This window comes from Trichosurus vulpecula, chromosome 2 (assembly GCF_011100635.1).
Source record: "Trichosurus vulpecula isolate mTriVul1 chromosome 2, mTriVul1.pri, whole genome shotgun sequence".
Taxonomy (NCBI): Eukaryota; Metazoa; Chordata; class Mammalia; order Diprotodontia; family Phalangeridae; genus Trichosurus; species Trichosurus vulpecula.
The window spans coordinates 34,798,934-34,822,173 of record NC_050574.1 but is presented as its reverse complement, the minus strand read 5'-3'; the positions used below and the strand labels follow the sequence as shown (position 1 = coordinate 34,822,173).

At 44.9% G+C, this 23,240-nt stretch overlaps 2 protein-coding genes across 2 annotated transcripts in view; one reads left to right on the top strand and one right to left on the bottom strand.

Moving 5' to 3' along the window:
• The window catches only part of LOC118839020 (zinc finger protein 850-like), a 902,460-nt gene that overhangs the window by 551,548 nt on the left and 327,672 nt on the right, over positions 1-23,240 (bottom strand). The window lies entirely within an intron of this gene.
• On the top strand, positions 5,765-8,877 carry UPK1A (uroplakin 1A). Its single transcript, XM_036747296.1, has 7 exons — positions 5,765-5,830; positions 6,479-6,679; positions 6,951-7,025; positions 7,337-7,444; positions 7,679-7,858; positions 8,551-8,634; positions 8,833-8,877. Exons 1-7 carry the CDS (start codon positions 5,765-5,767, stop codon positions 8,875-8,877), a joined length of 759 nt encoding a protein of 252 aa, XP_036603191.1.

Below are 23,240 nucleotides of genomic sequence, written 5' to 3'. Positions count from 1 at the left end.
GATCCCAAAGATCCCAGCTACTGGAGCAAGAACTCACTATTCAAAAAAAAAAAGTCAGGAAAACTGCAAAGCAGTTTTGCAAAAGCTAGTCATAGACTATCATCTCACACCATATTCTAATATAAACTCAAAATGGGCATGTGCTTTAGACATAAGGTGATATCATCAGCAAATTACTGGAACATGAAGAAATTACCTGTCAGATCTAAAAATAAGGGATGGTCTCATGACCAAAAAGAGATAGAGAGGTTCATAAATGGATAATTTTGGTTACATAAAATTAAAAAGTTTTTGCACAAACAAAACTAATGCAGCCAAAATTAGAAGGAAAGCAGGAAACTGGAGAAAAAATTTTACAGCATGTTTCTTTGATAAAGGCCTCATTTCTCAAATGTATAGGGAACTGAGCCAAATTTACAAAAATAAGAAACATCCTCCAACTGATAAAATGGCCAAAGGATATGAACAGAAAGTTTTTAGAAGAAGATCTCAAAGCTATCAATAGTCATATGAAAAAATACTCTAAATCACTATTGCTTAGAGAAATGTAAATTAGAACAACTGTGAGATACCACTTCACACCTATAAGATTGGTTAACGTGATAGAAAAGGAAAATACAAATATTGGAAAATATAAATGTGGGAAAAATAGGGACACATTCTGTATTGGTAATTAAGGTGGGACTTTTTTTTTTTTACTGTTTTAGAATTCCAAATTAATTAAGTGTCTTTGATTGAGTCTTACTAGGTGCAAAGCTACAGGCACACACCCTTCTGCTAAGTGTAAAGCCCCAGGCTTAAGCCCTTTTGCTGATTAGGTGTGAATCCTTTGAGCCCTGAACAAAGTATAAAAGCTCAAAGGTTGGTGTTCTGTCTGGGGCTCTTAGTCACTAGAAGAGTGGTGTGGGACTCTAGGCAGCCATTTGAAGAGCCCCTGGCTTGTCAGTCCAGATGTTGATGCTTTCCTGGTAACTATGAACTGTGATTTGGTCTGTTTCTATTGTGTATGTTTGTAATTTGTATTTGCTCTGAAGTTCAGGTTGCTGGCTTTTCCTCCTGAACTAAGTGAATGATATTTGTATGTTGGATTAAAGTGAGATTTTTAATCCCTTAAAGTTACTTTCTTTAGTAAAGCAGATCAGAAGAACCTGTGTTAGCTGTCTTCCATGTGCTGGTTGTTGTTGGTTTTACACAGCCACAGTAGCTGTTAGCAAGATTGTTGCTACACATGCCCCATTGGTAGAGTTGTGGTCCATCCTCTGGAGAACAATTCGGAACTAAATCCAAAGGGCTATAAAACTGAGAATACCCTTTGACCCCACAATACTACTAGCTCTATATCCCAAAAAGACCCAAAAAGGAGGAAAGAACCTATTTGTACAAAAATATTTGTAGAAGCTGTTTTATTTGTAGTGGCAAAGAATTAGAATTTGAAGGGATACCCATCAACTGGGGAATGACTGAACAAGTTGTGACTGTGATGGAATATTATTGTCCTATAAAAAATGACAAATGGTATGATTTCAGAAAAACCTGGGAAGTCTTGTGTAAACTAATACAAAGTGAAGTTAACAGAACCAGGAAAATTGTACACAGAAACAGCAACATTGTAACAATGATTAATGAATGATTAACTAATGAAAGACTTAGCTACTCTGATCAAGACAATGATCCAAGACAATTACAAAAGACCCATGACAAAAATTTGTTATCCACCTCAAGAGAGAGAACTAATAAATTTTGAGTGCAGATGGAAGCATACTTTTAAAAAATTTTTCTTGGGTTTTTTTGGAGGGGCATGTGTTTTATTTTGTAACATGGCTAATATGGAAATATAGTTTGTATGATTTCACATGTATAATCAATATCATGTTGCTTGCCTTCTCAAGGGGTAGGGAAGAAGCAAGAGGGAGGGAGAGAATTTAGAACTCAATTTTTAATATTAATATTTAATAAATAAAATAATCAAAATAAATGTTAACAATTTCCTAAAACACAATTGGGAAATATTTAACAATATTTAACAAAATAAATACTCACTCATATGTATGTGTTTATTTGTGGCTTGTATTATATATATATATATATATATATATATATATATATATATATATATATATATATATATATATGTGTGTGTGTGTGTGTGTGTGTGTGTGTGTGTGTGTGACCATATTATGATACTAATCAAGTCCTATAGGAGTTCAGAGAAGGAAGAAGTTACTTCTAACTTGGGACTGATAAAGTATAATTTCTTATAGTGTCTCAACAATCCGGCTAGCAGCTTCTGTGGGAGTGTAAGATCCACCCACAGCCAAGCACCCAGAAAGCTGCCAACCACACAGGTTCTTTTGATCTGCTTAACTAAGGAAAGCAAGGTGAAGGGGTTGACAAGCTCACTTTAATTCAGCATACAAATATCAATCACTTAGTTCAGGGGAGAAGACCAGCACCCTGAACTTCAGAGCAACATACAAACAGATTATAAACAACAACAGACAGACCCAAAACAGATTCATAGTTACCAACATCTAGGTTCAGCCCGGGAGCTCAGAACAAGGGCTGGCTCAGAGTCATGCACGCCACCACTGCTGTGGGAATGAGCTCCAAGGAACAGACAGCCAACCCCTGGTTTTTATATCTTTTTCAGTGTCAGGGTGAGTCACACACGCGACTCACCCATGTGACGTAGAATCGTCACAAAGAGGCGGACTTAAACCCATGTGGTCTAAAAGCCTCTGCTCTCCCAGACATGTAAACTAGGCCCTCCCTGGAGTTAGCCCCACCTTGGCCCCCACCTTAGTTGCCAATCCACACCCACTAAGGTTTTACACCTAATAGGGGTTTGGGCCTGGGGCTTAGCACCTAGTAAGGCTCAATGAATTACTCAAAGGGAGCAAAAGCCAAACTATTCAAGGGCACTTGTTGAACTAGGTGCTAAGGAGTCCATTTTTGCTTACCAACACATATAGTAGGTGGCATCTGAGCTGGATTATAAAGGATGGGTTTTATTTCAACAAGCAGAGATAGAGCGAAGACCATTTCTAGGAGCAGGAAAATGCCTAGGCAAAGGTCTGAAGGAGACAAAGGCCAGGACGTGTTCTAGGAATAGTGAATAGGTCAGTTTGGCTGGAGGAGAGGGTTTGTGTTGGAAGATAGGGAATAAGTCAGAAAAGTAGGTTGGTATTAGATCATAAAAGGCCTTGAATACCAGCCCCTTCAGGAATCTTGACTATGTCCATGGCAATGGGGAGCCATGGCAGGTAATTAAGCAGGGGACTGATATAATTAAAATAAAAATTTCATCTGATAGGGGTATGTAGGATGGGTTTGAAGAGGACCTTCTTTTCCATCCACTTGTCCAAGTTCTCCATATCCTGACATGCCCAGTTCAAATCCAGCTTTCCCCATGACAGCATGTTTGACCATTCCAGCCCCACTGTGATCTTCCCATCTCCGAACCTCATTAACTGTATAGTCAGTCACACAAGACTTAGGATTGAATGGCTCTCTGATTGGACAATCAGTGTGATGTGATCTCTCTTCTAAGATTATAAGCTCCTTGAGGAGAAGTGATGTATATTATCCTTCTTCTGTCCTTGCCCAGAGTGCCTGAATATCGGTTTGGGGGTGGGGGGCAGCAGGCAAGGAAGAGGTTCTAATCTGGGATTTTCTATTTTTCCTCAGCATCTCTGTCTCTCTCTGCCAGTTCAATTCAACAAATATTTATTGTTTCTTATGTTCAAAGCACTGGACTCAATGCTGAAGGCGCAAACATTTTTAAATGATGGCCCCCGCTCTCAAGGAACTTACATTCTGTAGGGAGTAAGGGATATAACAACGGTGGATATAACAAAGAGGCAGCCAAGGAGATGTCTGGACAGAATGCCCTATGGACATCTGAGGAGAGAACCTTTCTAGCTAGACTCTTCACAGGGAAGCAGCAGCTCAACTTGGAAGGAAGAGATGGATTCTGAAAGGCTGAAATGAGTGAGTGCATTCCAGGCCCACAAGGCACATGCCTGTGTGATGCCTGGAGCTTGAGTGGGAACTGGTAGTCCAAACTGGTTAAATCAGAAAGTTCATGAAGGGAAATAAGCCTGAAAAGGTACTTGGGAGAACAACCACAACTCCGTGGTGACCCATGCTTCCCACCACCTGAAAATGAGGTAAGGAACTCAAGGTGTAGAATGAGAATATATTTTCAGATATGGCCAATGTAGGGATTTGTTTTGCTGGGCCTTGTACAAGTGATATTAGAGGTTTTGTTTTTCCTCTCTTAACTTGGAGGTAGGAGATAGAGGGTGACACAAAAGACTTACTAAACAAAAAACAAAAAAAGAGGAACACTGAAGCATTTTTAAAAAATGCACAGAAGGTGGATTAATAGGAAACAGACAGGTAGTACAGCTTTGAAAAGAATATGGTGAATTTGGAGGAAAAATAAAGCAGATTTGGAGATGTAGATTTGTGCTTTTGTGTTCAATCTTCTATCTTATTTTGTATATGGAAATATTCATTTATTTGGTGTTTGTTAAGTACAGAATTAAATTAAAATTATTAAATTAAAATAAATAAAATTGAAAATTTATTAAATTAAAAATAAATAAAATTAGAAAGATATTTTGGAGCCAGATTGTGGCACACCTTAGATGCTAAGGCTAAAGAGTCTGTATTTTATTTTCTCTTAGCCTAGGGATAGGAAGCCAACTGAGGTTTTTTTTTGATGAGGGGCATGGCATGGTTAGATCTGTGTTTTTTGGAAAATGATTTTGGTGGTTATGGGAAGGATGGATTGGAAAGTGGAGAGACAGGAGGCAAGAATACTGGTCAAGAAGTTCAAGTTGGAGAGGAGGTAAGCCTGGACTAGGGTGCTTGGCTTTGTGTGATTACAACACAAGTAGTGTCTTCATCATTACAGTCAACTGTAATTCCCACCCACTGAGCCATTAGCATGCTGGGTCTTTATGAGAAGCGTGACCCCTTCCCCAAAAGCCATCTTCCTCAGCTATCTTATGGCACTTCACTTAATTTCCATGTATCCTGCCCAATGAGACACTCAAGCTAAACTGCACAGACTAGATTTTCAGGTTTAGGAAAAGTTTGTGGGGAGGGAGAAGGAGAGAATGAGAAAGAAATTACTGCCTCAACACCCCCAAAGCCAATGGTTCCTTCTTGACAGACCCTAAAAATAGGTCCATCTCTTCTCTCCAAGGTATCTTGTCTGGATTCACCCTCCCTGAAAAAGATTCTCTTGTTCTAGCCGACTCCTTTGGAATTTAAATCCCACTTCTCTCCCAACTCCACACTCATTATCTATAGCCCCCCTTTCCAGTTAACTCATCCCTCCGCTGCGCGCACCGTCTTAGGTACACCAGGAATTTCAGTTTTTTCAAATGCCTGAGAAAACCCAGAGATGTGTTGCACTCTGCCCCGCTTGTCCAAAGGAAAGGGAATTCAGGGTGTGGCCACACACTCACACACACACACACACACACACACACACACACACTCCTCTGGGTGATATAAAAAGCTGCCCTGGGGTCCCAGCAAAGATTTACTGACAATCACCAAGGTGACCAAGAGGTAAGAAAGGAACCCGGAGCAGGGAGCAGAGGGGGAGTACAATAAATATCTGGGTTCTGGGTTTGTGGGGATAGACACAATTGGATTGGAAAGACTGGGGAGACTGTTACGGGGGAGAAGCTGAATAGTGAAATAGAAATGGGGCGCCCTTGAAATTCCACTTGTGTTTCAGGGGGTCATGGCAGCAGAGAAAGGATCCCCAGCAGTGGTGGGCTTACTGGTCTTTGGAAACATCATCATCCTGGTAAACATATCCCGGACCTCCTTAGGGTCTTCTCCCGAGGGGTTAGGGTTGGGGGAATAGGGTTCAGTCAGAAAACTGAAGGTATAGTGGATCTAAGAGTGAATTATGGGAAAGAGAAGAGGAAATTTTAGGGCACAGGGCTTAGGGGGGGAAATGGTATTTTAAGAGTGAGAAGCAAGAGGCTGGGTTTGGGGGAAATGATATACCATCCCTCTGCCCAGAACCCTCATTTGGCAGCGCTGAAATCCTTAGCAAGGGATGTGAGTTAGTGTAAATGGAGAAACAGGATTATCTGAGTGAAAGACAAAAAAAAAAAAAAACCACAGTTGATTTGGTTGCTTTACATGCTGACAATATGGGTTTGTAGCCATGAAAATACAGAGGAGAGTGGGTATATACTCAAATGTGGTCTGAACATAACAAAAACAGGGCAGATGATATAAAACCTTACAGGGGGTATTAGGAAGGGAGATTGGGAGAATATTATGAAGCAGTAAGTCTTGCGGTCAATAAATGTTGAATTGTTTGAAGTTAATGGGCGTGGGGGATTACAAGGGGCTGGGTGAAAGATGTTGGAAACTGTACTGAAGGGCACCAGAGGGGGCTAGGGGTGTGTGTGCCCCCACCTTGACTGCTCCCTTGGTCTAGCTGTCAGGCCTGGCGCTGTTTGCTGAAACAGTTTGGGTGACGGCAGATCAGTACCGGGTCTACCCTCTCCTGGGGGTCTCTGGCAAGGATGACGTCTTCGCAGCGGCCTGGATCGCCATTTTCACCGGCTTCTCCCTTTTTGTGGTTGCCAGCTTTGGTATAGGAGCAGTGCTGTGCCATAGCCGAGGAATGCTTCTCACGGTCAGGGGTGGGGTGGGACGGGATGGGGCGGGATGGAGAGGGAAATGGGTGACAGCAGACAGCCTTTAGCTGGGTCCTTCCCATCTCTCCCAGTTTCCAAAACCCTGGAAACCGCAATTTCCTGATGAAACCCCAATTGACCACTCTTAACTGAATCCATTGCCTTCTAGGCCAAATCATCCAATCAAGATCCCAAGTCACCTTCCCCCTGCCCTCCACCACCATGGATCCTGTCCCTTTCCTAATTGACCCTCTTCTCTTTCCTCTCCAGTACTTGGTATTAATGCTGATTGTCTATGTATTTGAATGTGCCTCATGCATCACATCATATACCCACAGAGACTATGTGAGCACCTGGGGGCATTAAGGGCTGGAGGAAAGGGGGCAGAAGATGCTTGTGGAGGGAGAATTTGGAGATATGGGGCCAGAGAAAGGATTCTTAACCTAGAGTTGATGAACTTGTATTTCAAAAGATTTTAATAATTATTGCAATACAGCTGGTTTCCATGATAATCCTCTGGATTTTATTTCATGCATTTAATAACATGATTCTGAGGTGGGAATGGGGAGAGAGGTTGGCATTATCTCCCTGAGGGACTTTTCCCCTCCTGGTTTTAGAATCCCTCTTCTCTTCTTACTCCTGTCTTCTCACTCCAGATGGTATCAAACCCAGCACTTATTACCAAGCAGATGCTGACCTACTACAATGCCCCCACGAGCCAGGGCCAGGAACTGACTCGTTTCTGGGACCGAGTCATGATTGAGGTGAGGGTATTCTTGGGCTTCCCCAAGGACAGTGGGGTGGGCAGAATGTAGAGAAGGTAGTGTGGGCATCCAGAAGCTGGGATTTTAGTCATTGATACATAGATTGTTGAAGACAAGTGGGAGCTAAAGAGAGAAACCCAGAATCAAGAGAGCCAGATACTGGGTTCTGTGTTAAAAGGAGTCTCTTGTTCCATGCTATTTTCCCCTCCCTATCTCCCCTACCTGTCTTTCCAGCAACAATGCTGTGGTACCTCAGGGCCACTAGACTGGGTGAGCTTCACGTCGGCCTTCCGAGAGGCCATCTCAGAGGTTGAGTTTCCATGGCCCCCATTGTGCTGCCGTAGGGACGCCAACTTCAACCCTCTCAACGAGGAGGGATGTCGGCTTGGCCACCGAGACTACCTCTTCACCAAGGTACCCCCAGACCTTGCCTTTCACCCCACTATTGCTTTTTGTCCTAATCACATGATTTTATATATATTCCCCCCAATTACATGTTGAAAAAATTTTTAACATTTGATTTTTTTTTCAAGTTTTGAGTTCCAAATTTTATCCTTCCCCCCCCCCCCGAGATGGTAAGCAATCAGATATAGGTTATACATGGGTAATCATGTAAAACATGTCCATATTAGTCATGTTGTACAAGATTTGAATAAAAGAAAAAGATGAAAGAAAGGTGAAAAATAGCATGCTTCCATCTGTATTCAAACAAGTATCAGTTCTTTCTCCGGAGGTAGATAGTATGCTTCATCATGAGTCCTTTGGGATTGTCCTGGGGCATTATATTGCTGAGAATAGCTAAGTCTTTCACAGTTTTTCATTGAACAATATTGCTGTTACTGCATACAGTACTGCGGGTTCTGTTCACTTCACTTCATATCACTTCATGTAAATCTTTCCAGGTTTTTCTGAAATCATTCTGCTTGTCGTTTCTTATAGCACAATAATATTCCATCACAATCATATACTACAGTTTGTTTAGCCATTCTCCAATTGATGGGCATCCCTGTGATTTCCAGTTCTAAGCCACCTCAAAAAGAGCTGCTATAAATACACCCCACTATTGCTTAACCCAACCTATCCATCACTGTACCTTCCCCCTACAGGGCTGCTTCGAACATATTGGCCATGCCATTGATAGCTACACCTGGGGCATCTCTTGGTTTGGATTTGCCATCCTTATGTGGACGGTGAGAGAAGAAACCAAGATCTGGGAAGGCAAAAACTTGTCATGAAGGGTTCTGAGAGGACAGTGCTTTCCCCATTTACACTAACCCAAACCCCTGGCAGAAGATTCCCCTCTCCCTGCTAGCCTAGGAGCCTGGGCAGAGGTAGAGAATGACTATAAGGGTATGCTCTTCACTTTCATCTCCTCTCTCCTTCCTCAGCTTCCTGTGATGTTGTTGGCCATGTATTACTACACGATACTCTGAGACCCTCAAGGAAGTGTATCCGTCTTCCCCAGAAGCAGCCTGTTCTCCTGCTGGGCCCACCCTTGCCCCACAGATGGTTTTGTGAGTCCTTTGGAAAAAGAGCTCCACCCAGACCTTCTTATGTATCTGCTCTTCCAAGTTTTCTTCCCTTTCTCCCAAAAATAACTCACTCTTCCTTCTTCCTGATTTTATTATGTTCCCTTTCTTCCTCCATCCCAGGCATCTCTAGTTCCCGCTTACACTCATGGAGTCTTTCCTTGTCTGCCTGCACATATTTTGTGTCAAATAAAGGTTTCTTTTTTCTCATCCTGGGCTGGTTTCTTCTGGCTGGAAGGATCGTGGGCCTGAAGAAAGCAAGCAGTCCAGGGCAGGGGAGAAGGGAGTGGTTGTTTCATCTTTGCCCTCATCCTTTTCTACTTCCTTCTTGGACTCCAGTTTGGCCACATTCCCTTCTTGGCCGTGTCCATGCCCAAGAGTGGGGCTGAGCAAAGTCATGTTCTAGGCTGGCTATTTCCCCCCACCCTCAACAGGCAAAACAGGTTTGCCTGTTTCTTGATCCCGTTAGGAGAGTCTGCTGCTGCTGCTGCAGATGAGATGAGAAAAGGTAGAAAAGGGGAATGGAACAAAGTTGAGAGAACTGGTCATAGCTTGGTACTCAGTGTATGTGTGTGTGTGGGTGTGTGTGTGTGTTTATGGGGGGAGGGGAGTGCGGTAGAATGCTGCTCAGACTTTATGCAATGGGGAAGGAGGGTCCTGAAGGAGAGAGGTCCTAATAAGAAACTCCGTACATGCAGACCTCCCTGTTTTCTGGAATAAGCACAGAACCATCCCTCCAAACAGAAGCAGGGAGTTATAGGAATTAATTCAGACAAACAGCAACTAGATGCCCCTCCAATGGACACTTGGTCATGTGAGACATACTGCTGGACACTGTTATTTCACTAATCGTGATTACTCTCCTTATATCTCATTAATAACGACTGGAATTGGATTGGTGGGTTAAGTGGGCAGGCGGGAGTCTTTTTCCCCCCCTGAAACCCAGGTTAGTTGGTATGGAGCTCAATATTTTCTGGAGGAATTTCAGAGGGTGCAACTCAAAAGGCAGAAACATTTGGCTCACATCAAAGTCCAGATTTCTTCATGGGAGAAGACACAAGGCCGAGGTATCCAGGAAAGGCTATGTGTCACAGGATAGGATGACCCAAGTATTACAATCAGCCGCTGTAGCTACCCAGACCACTAACCCGCCCCACGCCCTTCTTCCAAGAATGGACTGCTCACGCCTGAAGGCAGCAGAACCTGGTTCTGGTTCTCTCCCATGTACCTGATCTGAGCTTCTAGATCCAGGGTTTTCATAACCATGTGCCCTTGTCTCATCTGAGCCTCACCACAACCCTGCCCAATAACCCCATTTTAGAGATGAGGAGGTGAGGTGAGGGACCCAAATGCACACAGATCATAAATAGGAGATGCACTTTTCCCATCACACCAGGCTGCGTTGTCTGGCCTTGACCAAAGTTGGGCTAAGCGGAGCAACAAGTCAAAGATTGGGGGGTGTCACTGAGACGAGCGTTGGGGTGCCTTCTCGCCACTTTCCCAAACCAAAGCCCTGGCTTTCATCCTTGCCCCACCTCTCCTCTCCTTCTGGCCCCAAATGGGTCTGTTCAGGGAAGTTGAGTTTGTGGAATGAGAGTGTAGACCCAGGACCAGCGCAGGGCAGGCGGCGGGGAAGGAGAGAGGCAGGGTGTGCCCCCAGGGTCCTCTGCGGTGAATACCACCCCAGCAGGCAGCTTCTCCTACCAGGCTGGGTGCTGGGGTTCGGGGGCGAGGTCAGGCAGGTAGAACCTGGCAGGGTTTCTGCCCTGGGGACTAAGTTGAGGACATGAGATATTGACCCTTGCCAAGCAATGGGGCTCCAAACTCTGGACATCTCTGGATTCCAGCCGGCCAGACCGAGATCTGCTGGGGGTGGGGGAGGGGCCTTGATAATGCTGCTGTGTACGGGGAGGTTAGGGATGAATGGGGTTCTTGGGTTAACTGGCCTTGTGTTCTTTTAACGAGCTATGATTTGAAACCTGCAATTTCTCCTGCACTGTATGCTAAAATTGGGATAGGGACCCTTGGGACTATAGAAGTAAGGCACGTGCTGGAAAGAGCCCTGGATTGCCCATCCGAAGACCAGGGTTCAAATCTCCCTTTTGATGCTTACTGCTTGGGTGACCTTCGGCAAGTCATGCAACCGTCCTGGGCCTCAGTTTCCCTATCTGTCAGTCCAACGAGAGGGGGGTCCTAGATGGGTTCTGAGATCTCCTCCAGCTCCAGATCTAGCATCTCAGGCTCTCCTTCCCATCCGTGTCCCTCTTCTGCCCAGCTCTGGGTGGTCCGACGGCTGGCACTACCCCTCGAGTCTCCTTTGCCTATTGACCCGGAAGACTTTCAGTCTGCCTGGTGACTGGAGGGCGGCTCTAACCACAGAACAGAGTCCTCCCCTCCCCTTCATCTAGCCATGATCCAATAGGGACTGGAGGCTCAAGTCCTGCAGCCAATCAGAGGCTTTCCCACCGCCTCTCCCTCACGTGGCTCAAGGTGTGAGCTCCTCAGCCAATCACAGAGGGGACCGCTCATCTTGGCGGGAAAGGAACCTCGATCCCTGTTTTCCCGTCTCTAACCTGAGGGTGGTGGTGGCAGGGGGCATTTCCCCTACAACGGGACGCAGCCGAGCTATCCCGGGGAAGCTCTTCGGTGACGCCGGGGCTGTCCCGGTGGCTTCTGACAGAGCTCGGAGAGTCACGGCCCTCCTCCCCTCCCCCTCCCCCTCATTCCTGCCAACCGCCGAAGCGCGTGAGCGAGCCCAGAAGAAAAGGCGGGAAAGGGCCTAACGGCGATGGGCCGTTACGGGAGGGCTGCGGCGGCGGCCAGGCCCGGACCCCGGAGGACAGCGGAGGACGGACAGGGGCTAGGCGAGGCCGGGGCGCAGTGAGGTTTCCAACTTTTCAGTTTCTTTCTTCCCTGTGGTTGGGGCAAGGCGCAGGGTGGGGCGGGGGGAGGAGGGAGCGAGGGTGGTGGGGCTCCTCAGAAAGGCGGAGTGGGGGGCGGGGCTCAGAGAGCCTCGTTGTGGGGGAGACTCAGAGAGCCTTGATGTGGAGGGGGCCTCAGGCATAGTGGGGGGTTTGTCAAAGAGTCCTTGTTGTGGAAGGGAGGTCTCAAAGACCCCCAAGGTGGGGGCACTTTCTAGACCTTATTGTGGGGGACACTTTAAAGATGCCAGTTGTGAGGGGTGCCTCAAAGTGTCCCATTGTGGGGGCTCTTCACAGAACCCCCTTGTGGGGAGGGCTCTTTATAGTCGTTGCGATGCAGGGTGACTCAAAGATCCCACTCTCTACCTCCAGGGTATTTGTTGTTCCATCTCTGGATCCTAGGGCCTTTGCCCTGGCTCCCCTCCCCCCCTTCTCCCACAATGCTCTCTCTCCTCACCTCTTCTTAGCTTCTCCAGCTTCCTTCAAAGCTTAGCTTAAATCTCACCTTCTTGAGGAGGTTTTTTCCAATCCCCCTTGCTGCTAAGGTTGCCTTCTCTCTAAGGTTGCCTTCCATTTACTCTGCACATATCTTGTGTGTGTATACATACACACACACACACACACATGTATGTACTTATCTTCATATTGTCTGCCACATTAGAAGGCAGGAACGGTATTTTTTGCTTTTCTTTGTATCCCTAGTGCTTAGCACAGTGGCCGGTTCATAGTAAGATCTTAAATGCTTGTTAATTTTGATTGATTCATGTAATGTAAAATGTGATCTGCTATAGGAAGCTGGTTATTAAGTGACAAATTTGGGAGATACGGTAAACCACAACACATAAATTTTGGCATAGCAAAATGTAATGGAGTATAACTGCAGCATAAAAATGGCAAATATGGAGAATACATTTGCAGAAAGGAAGATTTAGGCTCCATGTAAGGAAAACTTCCTGATCCCAAAGTGGGAAGGGCTACTTTAGAAAGTACCTTATCACTGGAGGTCTTCAGGTTGGGCTGTTTAATGATCATTAGTTATCACATCAGTGGATAATGTTATAGAGGGGATTCCTTTTCAGATTTGAGTTGGTTTATGTGCTCTTTGAAATCCTTTCAACAGTAAAATTTTCTGATTGACCATAGGGCCAATATTATGGCAGGTTTATCCCATATATGGACAAATGTTTTATGATTGTTTATAGGACCCAGACATTATGGGGTCATTCTTAAGGACCCCAGTTTTGTAGAATCACCTTGACTGACCACCCCATTACAGGTTCCTTCCCTACTACTCTTCCCTACTCTTAAAAACTCTCACTAGACCCTATGGTATCCTCAAGCTAACATCCTATATCTTGAAGCCCTCCTTAGTCAAATTCAAGAAAAATACTTTCTACATGTGTTTCTTTCCCTTCCTCTCAATTATTCTTCAGTCCTTTGCATTCTGACTTCCAACCTCGTCATTTACCTAAAACAGTGCTCTCTAAAGCTACTAATAGTCTCTTAATTGTCAAATTCTTTTTTCATCCTTCTTGGTCTATCTGCTGCATTTGACACTTTACCATCCTGGATACTTGCTCCTCTCTGGATTTTCATGACACTACTCTTTCCTGGTTCCCCTATGGCCTATGTAACTATTCCTTTTCAATCTCCTTTTCTGAGTCTTTGCGTATCACTACCATTAACTGTGTTCCCCAGATCTCTGTGGTTGGCCCTCTTCTCATATGATTACTTTTTCTCTTGGTAAACTCCCCATCTTTCATGGGTTTAATTGTCTCTATACCAATGACCCACACTACTAGTATATCCAGCCATTGTCTCTCCCCTGAGCTTCAGCCCCACATTGCTAATTGCTTATCTGACATTTCAAGATGGATGTTCCAGAGACATTTCAAACTCAACAAGTCCAAAACAGAACTCATTAACTTTCCCTAAAATCTCATCTTCCAAATTTCCCTATTTTTGTTGAAGATACCACAATTTTTCTAGTCTTTCAGGTTTTTTAACTTTGGTGTTATCCTCGCCCCTTCTTTCTGTCTCTCCTCAATTGTCCATTCAGTTGCCAAGTCATGCTGTTCTCATGTGGACATCCCACTCACACAGCTACTACCTCAGGCCCTTACCATCTTTTGCCTATATTATTATAATGGCATCCTGATTGATTTCTCCACCTCAAGTGTCTCCACTCTAGTCTGTCTTCCACACTGCTGTCAAAGTAACTTTCCTTAAGTATGTATCTAATATCACTCAGTCCCACCCAATAAACTCTAATATCTTGTTATTTCCTTTAGGATAAAATATATATTGCTCTCTTTAGCTTCTAAAGCTTTACATAACCTTCCCCCAACTCATCTTTCTAGTTTCACTGGACATCCCTTCCTGTACTATACAATCTGACCAAACTAACCTCTCTGTTTCTTACCCATGACACTCCATGTCCTGTCTTCTCCCTTTTTACTGGCTGCTCTCTATCCCTGGAATGTACTCCTTCCTCTCCTTTGCCTTATGGAATCCTACACCATTCAAATCAAAGCTCAGGTAACATCTTCTATATCAGTAGTATCAAACTCCAATAGAATCAGATCCCTTCAGGCTACATACTGACTTAGAAAACCACAAATTAACTTTATTTGTTGTATTACTCCTAGCAGGTTAGCTAGGTGGCACAGTGGATAGAGTGTGGGATCCCCGCCTCCCCCCAAATTCTCTTCAGCAAAAGCTTGGCAAGGATGGCGGTGGCAGCAGTGGTATCAGAAATCCTTGGCAGCAGGAGCAGAGGTGATGCTTAATAAGAAACAGTGTGGTGGCAGTAGAGTGCCAGGCCTCAGAAACTTACTAGCTTTGTGACCTTAGGTGAGTCACTTCACCCTGTTTGCCTCAGTTCCTCATCTGTCAAATGAGCTGGAGAAGGGAAATGGCAAACTACTCCTGTATCTTTGCCAAGAAAATCCCCAATGGGGTCCTAAAGAATCAGGACTGAACGACAACAAAACCAAGCACCACCTAGTCAAGCAAAACAAATGTCCACACTGGTCGTGTACAATAACGTAGGTCTCATTCTGAATCTTGAGTCCATCATGATGGGGATGGTCATTACATGGATCATAGTTATTAAATCTTTCAAAGTTATTTTTCTTTACATTTGTGTGCATGTTAAACAAAAACTGTCATCTTGGTTCTGCTCACTCCCCCAGGTTTTTTTTTTAATCATCCCTTTGGCCATTTCTTTTGGCACCATAGTATTCCATTGCATTTATATATCATAATTTGTTCAGCTGTTCCCCAATTAATGGACAGCTTTTTAGTTTCCAGTCCCTTGCTACTATAAATATTTTTGCACCTATAGATTCTTTTCCTCTTTGATCTCTGAGCTTATAGGCTTAGTAATGGTATCACTGGGCATAGTTCCAAATTGCTTTCCAAAATGGCTAAATCAGTTCACACAGTCACCAGTATTGTATTAATTTGCATATTTTTCCAGAGTCTCTTGGAACATTTGTCATTTTCCTTATTTTTCTTTGTTTCTCTTTCTCTTTGCCCCTACCCCATCTTTACCAATTTGTTGGGTATGCAGCCCAAGTTGCTTCAGTTTGCATTTCTATAATTATTAAAGATTTGGAGCACTTTTTCATATGGTTGTTGATAGCTTGGATTTTTTTTCTTTGAAAATTGCCTATTCATAGCCTTTGACCACTTATCAATTGGGGAATGGCTATTCTTATAAATTTGAATCAATTCCTTATATATCTTGGAAATGAGACTTTTTCAGAGGATCTTTCTGCAAACTTTTCCCCCAGTTAACTACTTTCCTTCCAATTTTAACTTCATTTCATTTGTTTGTGCAAAAACTTTAATTTTATGTAATTAAAATAGTCTACTTTGTCTTCAGCGATCCTCTCTAGATCTTTGGTTATGAACTCTTCCCCTATCCATAGATCTGAAAGTTAAATTATTCTTCTCTGCTCTAATTTGTTTATAACATTTTCTAGCCAAGTAATATATCCATTTTTCAGTTCATCTGAGTATGGTGTGTAAGATGTTGGTCTATACATAATTTGTACCAAAGTGCTTTTCAGTTTTCATAGCGTTTTTTTTTTGTTTGTTTGTTTGTTTTTTACCAAATAGTGACTCCTTATCCTAGAAGTTGGAGTCTAGGCTACTAGGTTTATTTGCATCTTTATGTTGTATACATAATGTTTTATTGATTGACTTTTCAGTTTTTTAGCCAGTACCAAATGTTTTGGTGATTACTGCTTTGTAGTATAGTTTGAGATTTGGTGCTGCTAAGGCTCCTTCCCTTTTTTTTGTTATCTCCCTTGAGACTATTATTAAGAGGCATTATTGTAGTATCTTATCTGGCCATATCTGAACCTCTAGATATCTAACTGTGTGGTCTCTCTGTAGCCCAGGCCTGGCTCACCTGTTACAACCAGGTATATGTTTTCTAGTTATTGTGTTGCAATTTAATGGAAGAAATTATTTACACCCTTCCCCCTCAACTTATTAGGAGTCAGACATTTTAGGAATTTCATTTAAGGTGTTGTTTATTATTCTTACTCTTCAGGGAATTTTGTGGCAAATTTTATTCTCTAAAAGATCTAAGTAGACATCATTTTGCAAGAGATGTGTTCTTGAGAAAAAATACATGTAAATTGAACTTTGTAAATTCAATCCTACTTTGCATGGCCTAAGTCATTCACTAATTAAATAACACTTATGGTGAATCTTTTTTTAAACTGAAGAATCTTTGTATGACAAATAGCCACCTAGTCAATCAACAAACAAACAAAAAAAAGTACACTTGTGGCCGAGCTCCACCACTTCCAGAGTACTTTTGCCTGCTTAGGTCCTTGCTTAGTGTCTTTAGTGCTTAGTACCATCCTCACCTCCTCTTCCCCTGTAGCTAGACTAGGCTCTCCAAACCTATGATTTCCTGGTTTCCTCTCTAGGAAGATAGCAGCAGGGGCTCAATTCTTTTTTTTTTTTTTAGAGGCTCAATTCTTGGTGAGGAACGTGGGGGAGGTGAGAGCTTTCGGGGACAATTAGTAGTAGCTCACTCATCCTTTGAAGGCACGTGGCTTCCTGCCACTGTCACAGCGGAACCCAACTGAGGCTTGGAAGGGCCTCAGCGTGTTGCTGGCTTCAGGGTGAGAAGCAAAGGACCCTGGTGGACACAGCTGGGGATACCAACCCCCAAGGAGGTTATCTCTAGAGCAAGAGGCTTGTCGCAGTTAGTCATATAACCCACAGAGCTGCAGGGACCTATTTATCCACGTTATGCTCAGTATGTGTGCCCTCCAAGGCTCTGTCCTGTGCTCTCTTCTCTTTACTGTAGTCCCACTTCACATAAGTGCAGTTAGCATCTCTGCAGATGATTCCCAGATCTAGATCTCTAGCCGTAATCTCTCTCCTTAGCTTCAGTCCCATATCAACTCCCTTTGGACATTATGAACTGAATGCTCTATAGCATCTCAAACTCAATATATCCAAAATAGAACTCAAATTTTTCACCAAATCCATTTCCCTGTTAACTGTTGGAGGCTCTATCATCCTTCTAGTCACCCAGGTCAAAATTTCAGTACCATTCTCTGCTTCTCACTTTCAGCCCACATGTCCAATCCATTGCCACATCTTTTCACTTTTTTTTCCTCTACATCTCTCAAAAGCTTCCCTTCACTCATGAAGCTGCTGCCTTAGTTCACATCTTCATTTCTTGTCTGGACTGTTCTAATAGACTTCTTTTAAACAACAAAATAATTGATATATTTTTGTTTTTACATTGTCTAAATTTATCCACATTCCTGCCTTTCCCCCTTTACCAGAAAGAAATTCTACATTGCCCTCCCCCCAAAAATATAATTTTCTGCACTTGGACCTTCCATCTCTACACTACAGTGGAGCAGGTGTCTTTCACCTCTCTTCTTTGGGGCTTTGTTATTTCCTTGCAGTCTTAGTTGCTAAATCCAATGCCCTTTCTCAGTCTTTATCCTACTTGACCTCAGTATTTGGCACTATTTATCAGCTCCTTCTCCTCCCGGGGTACTCTCTGTTCCCTGGGTTTTTTTTTTTTTGGTCATGGTTCTTCCTGGTTTTCCTCCTACTTCTCTGACTGACCCTTCTCAGGCTCCTTTGAGGGGTCATCACCCATGCCTGCCCTCCATTGTTTAGTTGTACTCCAAGGCCCTGTCTGGAGCCTTCTTCTTTACTTCCTCTCTTAGTGACCTCGTCAGCTTCTCTGGGTTCAGTCATCCTCATGACTTCCCCCCAATACTCAGCCCTCATCTCTTTCCTAAGTTCTAGCCCCACTCAGCTTCAATTCAACAAACATTTCTTCTCTCATGGACACTGTGTGATGAGTGCTACAGGAGGAGTCGAAGAAAACAATTTCTGCCCTCAAAGATCTGACATTCAATTGTTGGCAGGAAGGTGATGGTAAGAACAAAACTGATACACTAGATACTTCCTTAATGCTTGCTGAATTGAGCACAGCCAGATAGTGACAGAACCTCATTCTACTCCCAATCCAGTGGGACATGGGTCTTTACCCATGGAATTACTGTTCTCTGAAGTCCTACATTCATTACATGAGGGAGCCCCCTTGTTGTGCCTCTACTCTGCATCGGCATCCTAGGATCCCAGTGTGATCATTCTTTCTCCCCCAGGTTTGATTTGCAGGCGATTCTTTCCTTTAGGGACAGCCCCTAAACCCTCCAGATCATCAAAGGGCAAACCATAGAAGGGTCTGAGTCACTGGCATATGACACAGGGCAGAGTGGGGACAATCACATCCTTCTTCCCAGTCCCCCTCACGTGATGACATCATCTCCCCAGTCCCCTTCCCCTTCTGGATTCCTCTCTTCTCATATCTTTAGCAGATATTGGAAAGGATTCTCCACTTGTGTGCAGAGAACTCTGTATCTATGGACTCATTGGTCAGTATATTTGGGTTTGTTTTTTTTTTTGTGAGCATGTCCCTTTATTTGGATTTCTGGCTGTGTTCATAAGTATGGGAATATAGTCAAAAGCACAGTAACGGAAAATCTTTGAGGTTCAAGGGAGGGGCAAATGAATACAGATAGCCTATTTGCATTTTCCCTTTCATTCTGACTCACATTCCCCCTCAACTGACTCACAGCCACTACTTTCCTCTCCTCACTCCACCTGGCTTTCCCATCTTCTCTTCCAGTGGCACACTAATTTAATTATTCACGACAGCTAGAAAACAAACCAACTTTCTTGAAAGTGAGCAGAAACTGGAGAGAATACCTGAAAAAAAGCAACTGGTCTAGATAATCCTGAAGGTTCCTTTCAGCTCTAATTCAGTTCAGCAAACATGAATTAATCATCTCCTGTGTACAAGATATCATGCTAGGTGATGCAGATATAAAGACAAAACGGTCTACTCTCAAAGAATTGGGGGGTGGAGGGGAGGTAGAATAACTCTAAAAGCCATTCTTGTCCACACCTGCTAGAAAGAAAGGAGCAACTGGCACAAGAAGTGTGAGCTGGGGAACAGGATGCAACCTAGCAGCTGAGGGGTTTGTAGGGTTTGTGGCAAAGAGTAGGATGTGGAAGGATAAGAAATTTGAGTTTCTGTCTCTTTTCTTTATCCTATATCAGAGTACTAAAATGTGAGAAGAGGGGAAATCTCTTGAGCATCCATCCTCTTAGGCAAGAGGTGAAACTCTGAGCCATTATTTCAAAGAAACATACTTACTACCAACTTGGGAGTGGGAAAGAAAGAGACATTTCCAGTCTACCTTGGGGCTTTCCCTTCCAGAACTTGGTGGATACTTTAAGTCATGTCATCTGGCCAACACTTCTCTCCACCAACTGACCAGAACATTCCCATTAAGCAAATCCTGATCAGAGGTACCCAGTATGATTCAGTGTGAGGGACAAAATCATTTTGTATTTGCCTCATTTCTATTCCTTTGAATCTATGTCCGTTTTCCTTCAGGATCAGGGACATAACAACTTCCATCTTTCCAACCCAGTCAGCTATAAATCAGCTGTCAGCCCTAGGAAAAAGAGCTCAAGGTTACAAAATGGGTGATCCTACAAAATTGAGGGTACATGAAGGGGTGTGAAACTCTACCCTCTTGGTGGGAAAATGGTAGACTAGGGCATCCAATAAGAGGGCCCCAGGGAAGTGGGTGGAGCTAATGGAAATTGAGGCCTGGGGAGCAGGAGCCCCAAGAGTAGCTCAGAGGCCTCAAGTATCTACAACCAGTAAGTGGTCTCCTTTCTCTAGCTGGGGTTTTCTTTTTCACCCCACACTAGAACTCGGCTTCTAAATCCCACTCATTAGGCATTGTGGATCTACATCCTTTGTATACTCTCTAGCCCTCTTTTCATGAAAATCATTTTGTCTCTGAAAGTTCTTTTACCTGGGGTTTCCTCTTCAATTTGCAAGAGACATGACACAGAGCTGTTTCTTTATTCTCCAGTTTTTACCTCACAAAATATTAAACTTAAGACATCTGGAGCCAAGAGCCTTTTCAATTTTCTCAGTCTTTCCAGAACCTGGGCAATAATAGCCTTCACCTCTGCAAATTCTCTTGTTTTTAATGAAAACTCCCCTTCAAAGTCTTCCCCCCCCCCATTTTCTGACCTTCCCTGTTCCTCAACCTCCCAACCTCTGCTTCTCTCCCTTTCTCATGACCCCCTAAGAATGGGAGCTCACCCTCTTCCTGGTTCATTGTTGGGGAGTTCTCAGTTCCAAGGAAAGATAAGATGCCTCAGAGCTTTCCTCGTAGGCATTAGAATTTCACCTTATTCCCATCAAAGCCCTTACCTCAACTCTGATTTCATTTCTGTCACTCTTGAGTACTAAATCCTTTACTTCTTTGGGGAATGCTCAGTGATTCTGCTAGCAATGTTTCTGGGTCAGTGAAGGGGCCAGATTCCAGCGATGCTCCTAGCTCCCTCAAAGTCTAGCATCACTGGAATCCCCATCCTGCCATCCTTTGGGGCCTTCTGAAATATTCCTGGGCCTTCCTCAGTCTGGACACACAGAGGGACTTTATTCTACTGAGGGAGTTCTAGGACTAGAGGAATAATCCTGTTACGGTGTCTCCTGTACCTGAAGTCCCTCGGATCTAGCTTCCATCCTTCATACTGTAGTTTCAACTCTTCTTCTCTTGGTAGGTCACAGAATTTGCTCCTCATTTTTCAAGTTACTATTCAAGTTCAAGCCCCAGGGCTAGGGTCTCTGGTCCAGCAACTCCCTCATTTGACCTTTCTTCCTCTACAGGCTGGAGGCCATGCTGTTCCTCCCCTCCATGGGGCCCACTTTACTGCCTCTTCCCAAAAGTCTCTGAGACCATTTCCTGGACAAAGTGCAATGCCCTTGCTTCTATGCAGTTGCACAGTCCCCATGGTGTTGACGGACTAGTACAACTAGCCGCTACTCTAAGGCAGTCACTCTGTGATGCTGTGATCAGTGTGGGGCATAGGAGTTCTCAGCCCACAGCCTGGTGCTGGCAGGTGTGAGCAAGCAGCTGGGCCGAAGGATGTTCACTGAGGGGATCAGCCCTCCCATCTTTGCTCACCTTTTGTACTCTGCTTATGGTGAGACCCTGGAACTGAGGCCTAAGGAGCTGGGTCCTCTCCGGGAGGCAACCTCAGCCTTTGGAGTAGAGACCCTCGAATTAAGAGTGCAGGAGGGTTCTTGGGGAACAGGTTGAAGAGGGATATCAGGAACTGACACTATATCAGGAAAACCCAGAAGAACCACCTGGAGAGGCAAGAGGAGGGAAAAATGAATCAAAGAAGTTGAAATTGGGAAAGCCCCTTGATGTTTGGCCAAGGTCAAGGGTACCTACTCAGAAGATGGGAGAAAAGCAGCAGCAGGAAGAGGCCCTAGTGGCCTTGTCCAAAACCCCTCCTTCAAGGGCTAAGAATTTGGAGACCTCAGAAGGATGTTTGAGGGGGTGCCCTGGTGCCAAGAGGGCAAGTCTATCCTTGGGGGCATCCTGTTGCTGTTCCCAAGGTATGGAACCTCCTTCCCCCATAGTACGCCCATCCCTAAAGCCTGGAGAGAAATGTGGCATCAGGAACAGAGGTGAGTTTGGGCAGGCGGAACAAGAGGGAGGCTTTGGGGATAGGGCACTGACATACTGGGAGGGGAGCAGCCATGAAGTCACTTCTGCAGTGTAGAACACTGTCTTTTCACCTGTCCCACACATTTTTTGAGATGAGGCAGGGCAGGAAACAGCCACTGGAGCTGGTACCCTCTGGAGAGGCCAGGTTGACCTGGGGTCTGCCAAAGGGGCAGGGTACTAAGGAGGCATCAGTTCTCCCTCCCTTCACCCCTCAGGAGCCTGTTCTCTGGGGCCATAGCCCAGACAATGTGGGATGCCACCAGTCTTCCATCCCCTGCCCAGGTGAGTTCTCCCATTCCCCAGCACAAGCTTGGCATCTCTTTATCATTTATCTACTGGCCAAGTCCCTTGGGTGGGGACATGGAAGAACTTTTGACTTGAGCAGTCCCCTCTCCCCCCACTCTATTCCCACTAGGATTCTTCCAACTGGGGACAGCTCAGCCCAATTCTAATGAGAAGAGCATCCCTGGGCAGAGAAGCAACAAAGGTGAGTAGAGGCAGAGTGGGGGGGGGCGGGGCGGCCACCCCCCGGGGGCCTGCTGGGCACTGGGCAGATGCTGAGCTGTCTGGCCCAGCTCTCTGTCTGTACCTGGGCAGGAAGCTAACTCTCACCCTATGGGAACCACCTTAGCAGAGCTGCTGGCCCCCCTCGTCCCTATCCCTGTCCCACCGGCAGAAAGAAGTTCTCCCTCAAACACCAGATGGAGACTCACTACAGAGTCCACACAAGTACCTGGATCTCGCCCCTGGGGAGTCCTGTGCTGTTTCCAATATCTCTGTCCCCCTTCCCCCTCTGCACTGGAGGGATCTTCTTGTCCCCGGTTCCCTCTGGTACAATACAGGCGGTAGCTTCCCCTTTCCATTGACAGCTCTAAGTGGAACTAAAGGCACCCTGCTGTGTCCTAAGACCTTTCCTCAGAGCCCCCCACAATGTCTTTCACCTGTCCTTCTCTGCCTTCCCTAGGGGAGAAGCTTTTCTCCTGCCGCCTCTGCCATGACCAAGCACCTAAGGACACATGGCGCAGTCCCTTACTGCTGCCCCCTGTGCCAGGCTGGCTGCCCCAGCGTGGCAGCTATGCAGGCCTACATTCGGAGCCACCCACCAGGGCAGCTGCCGCCTGCATGGACTATCCAGTCCGCTTCCCTCTATTCCTCCTCCAGACCTCCTCTCCCTCTTCTCGTGGCCCGCGAGTCACCGGCACCTCCTCTTCCTCCCCTCCTCGACCTCCCTCTTGGGCCA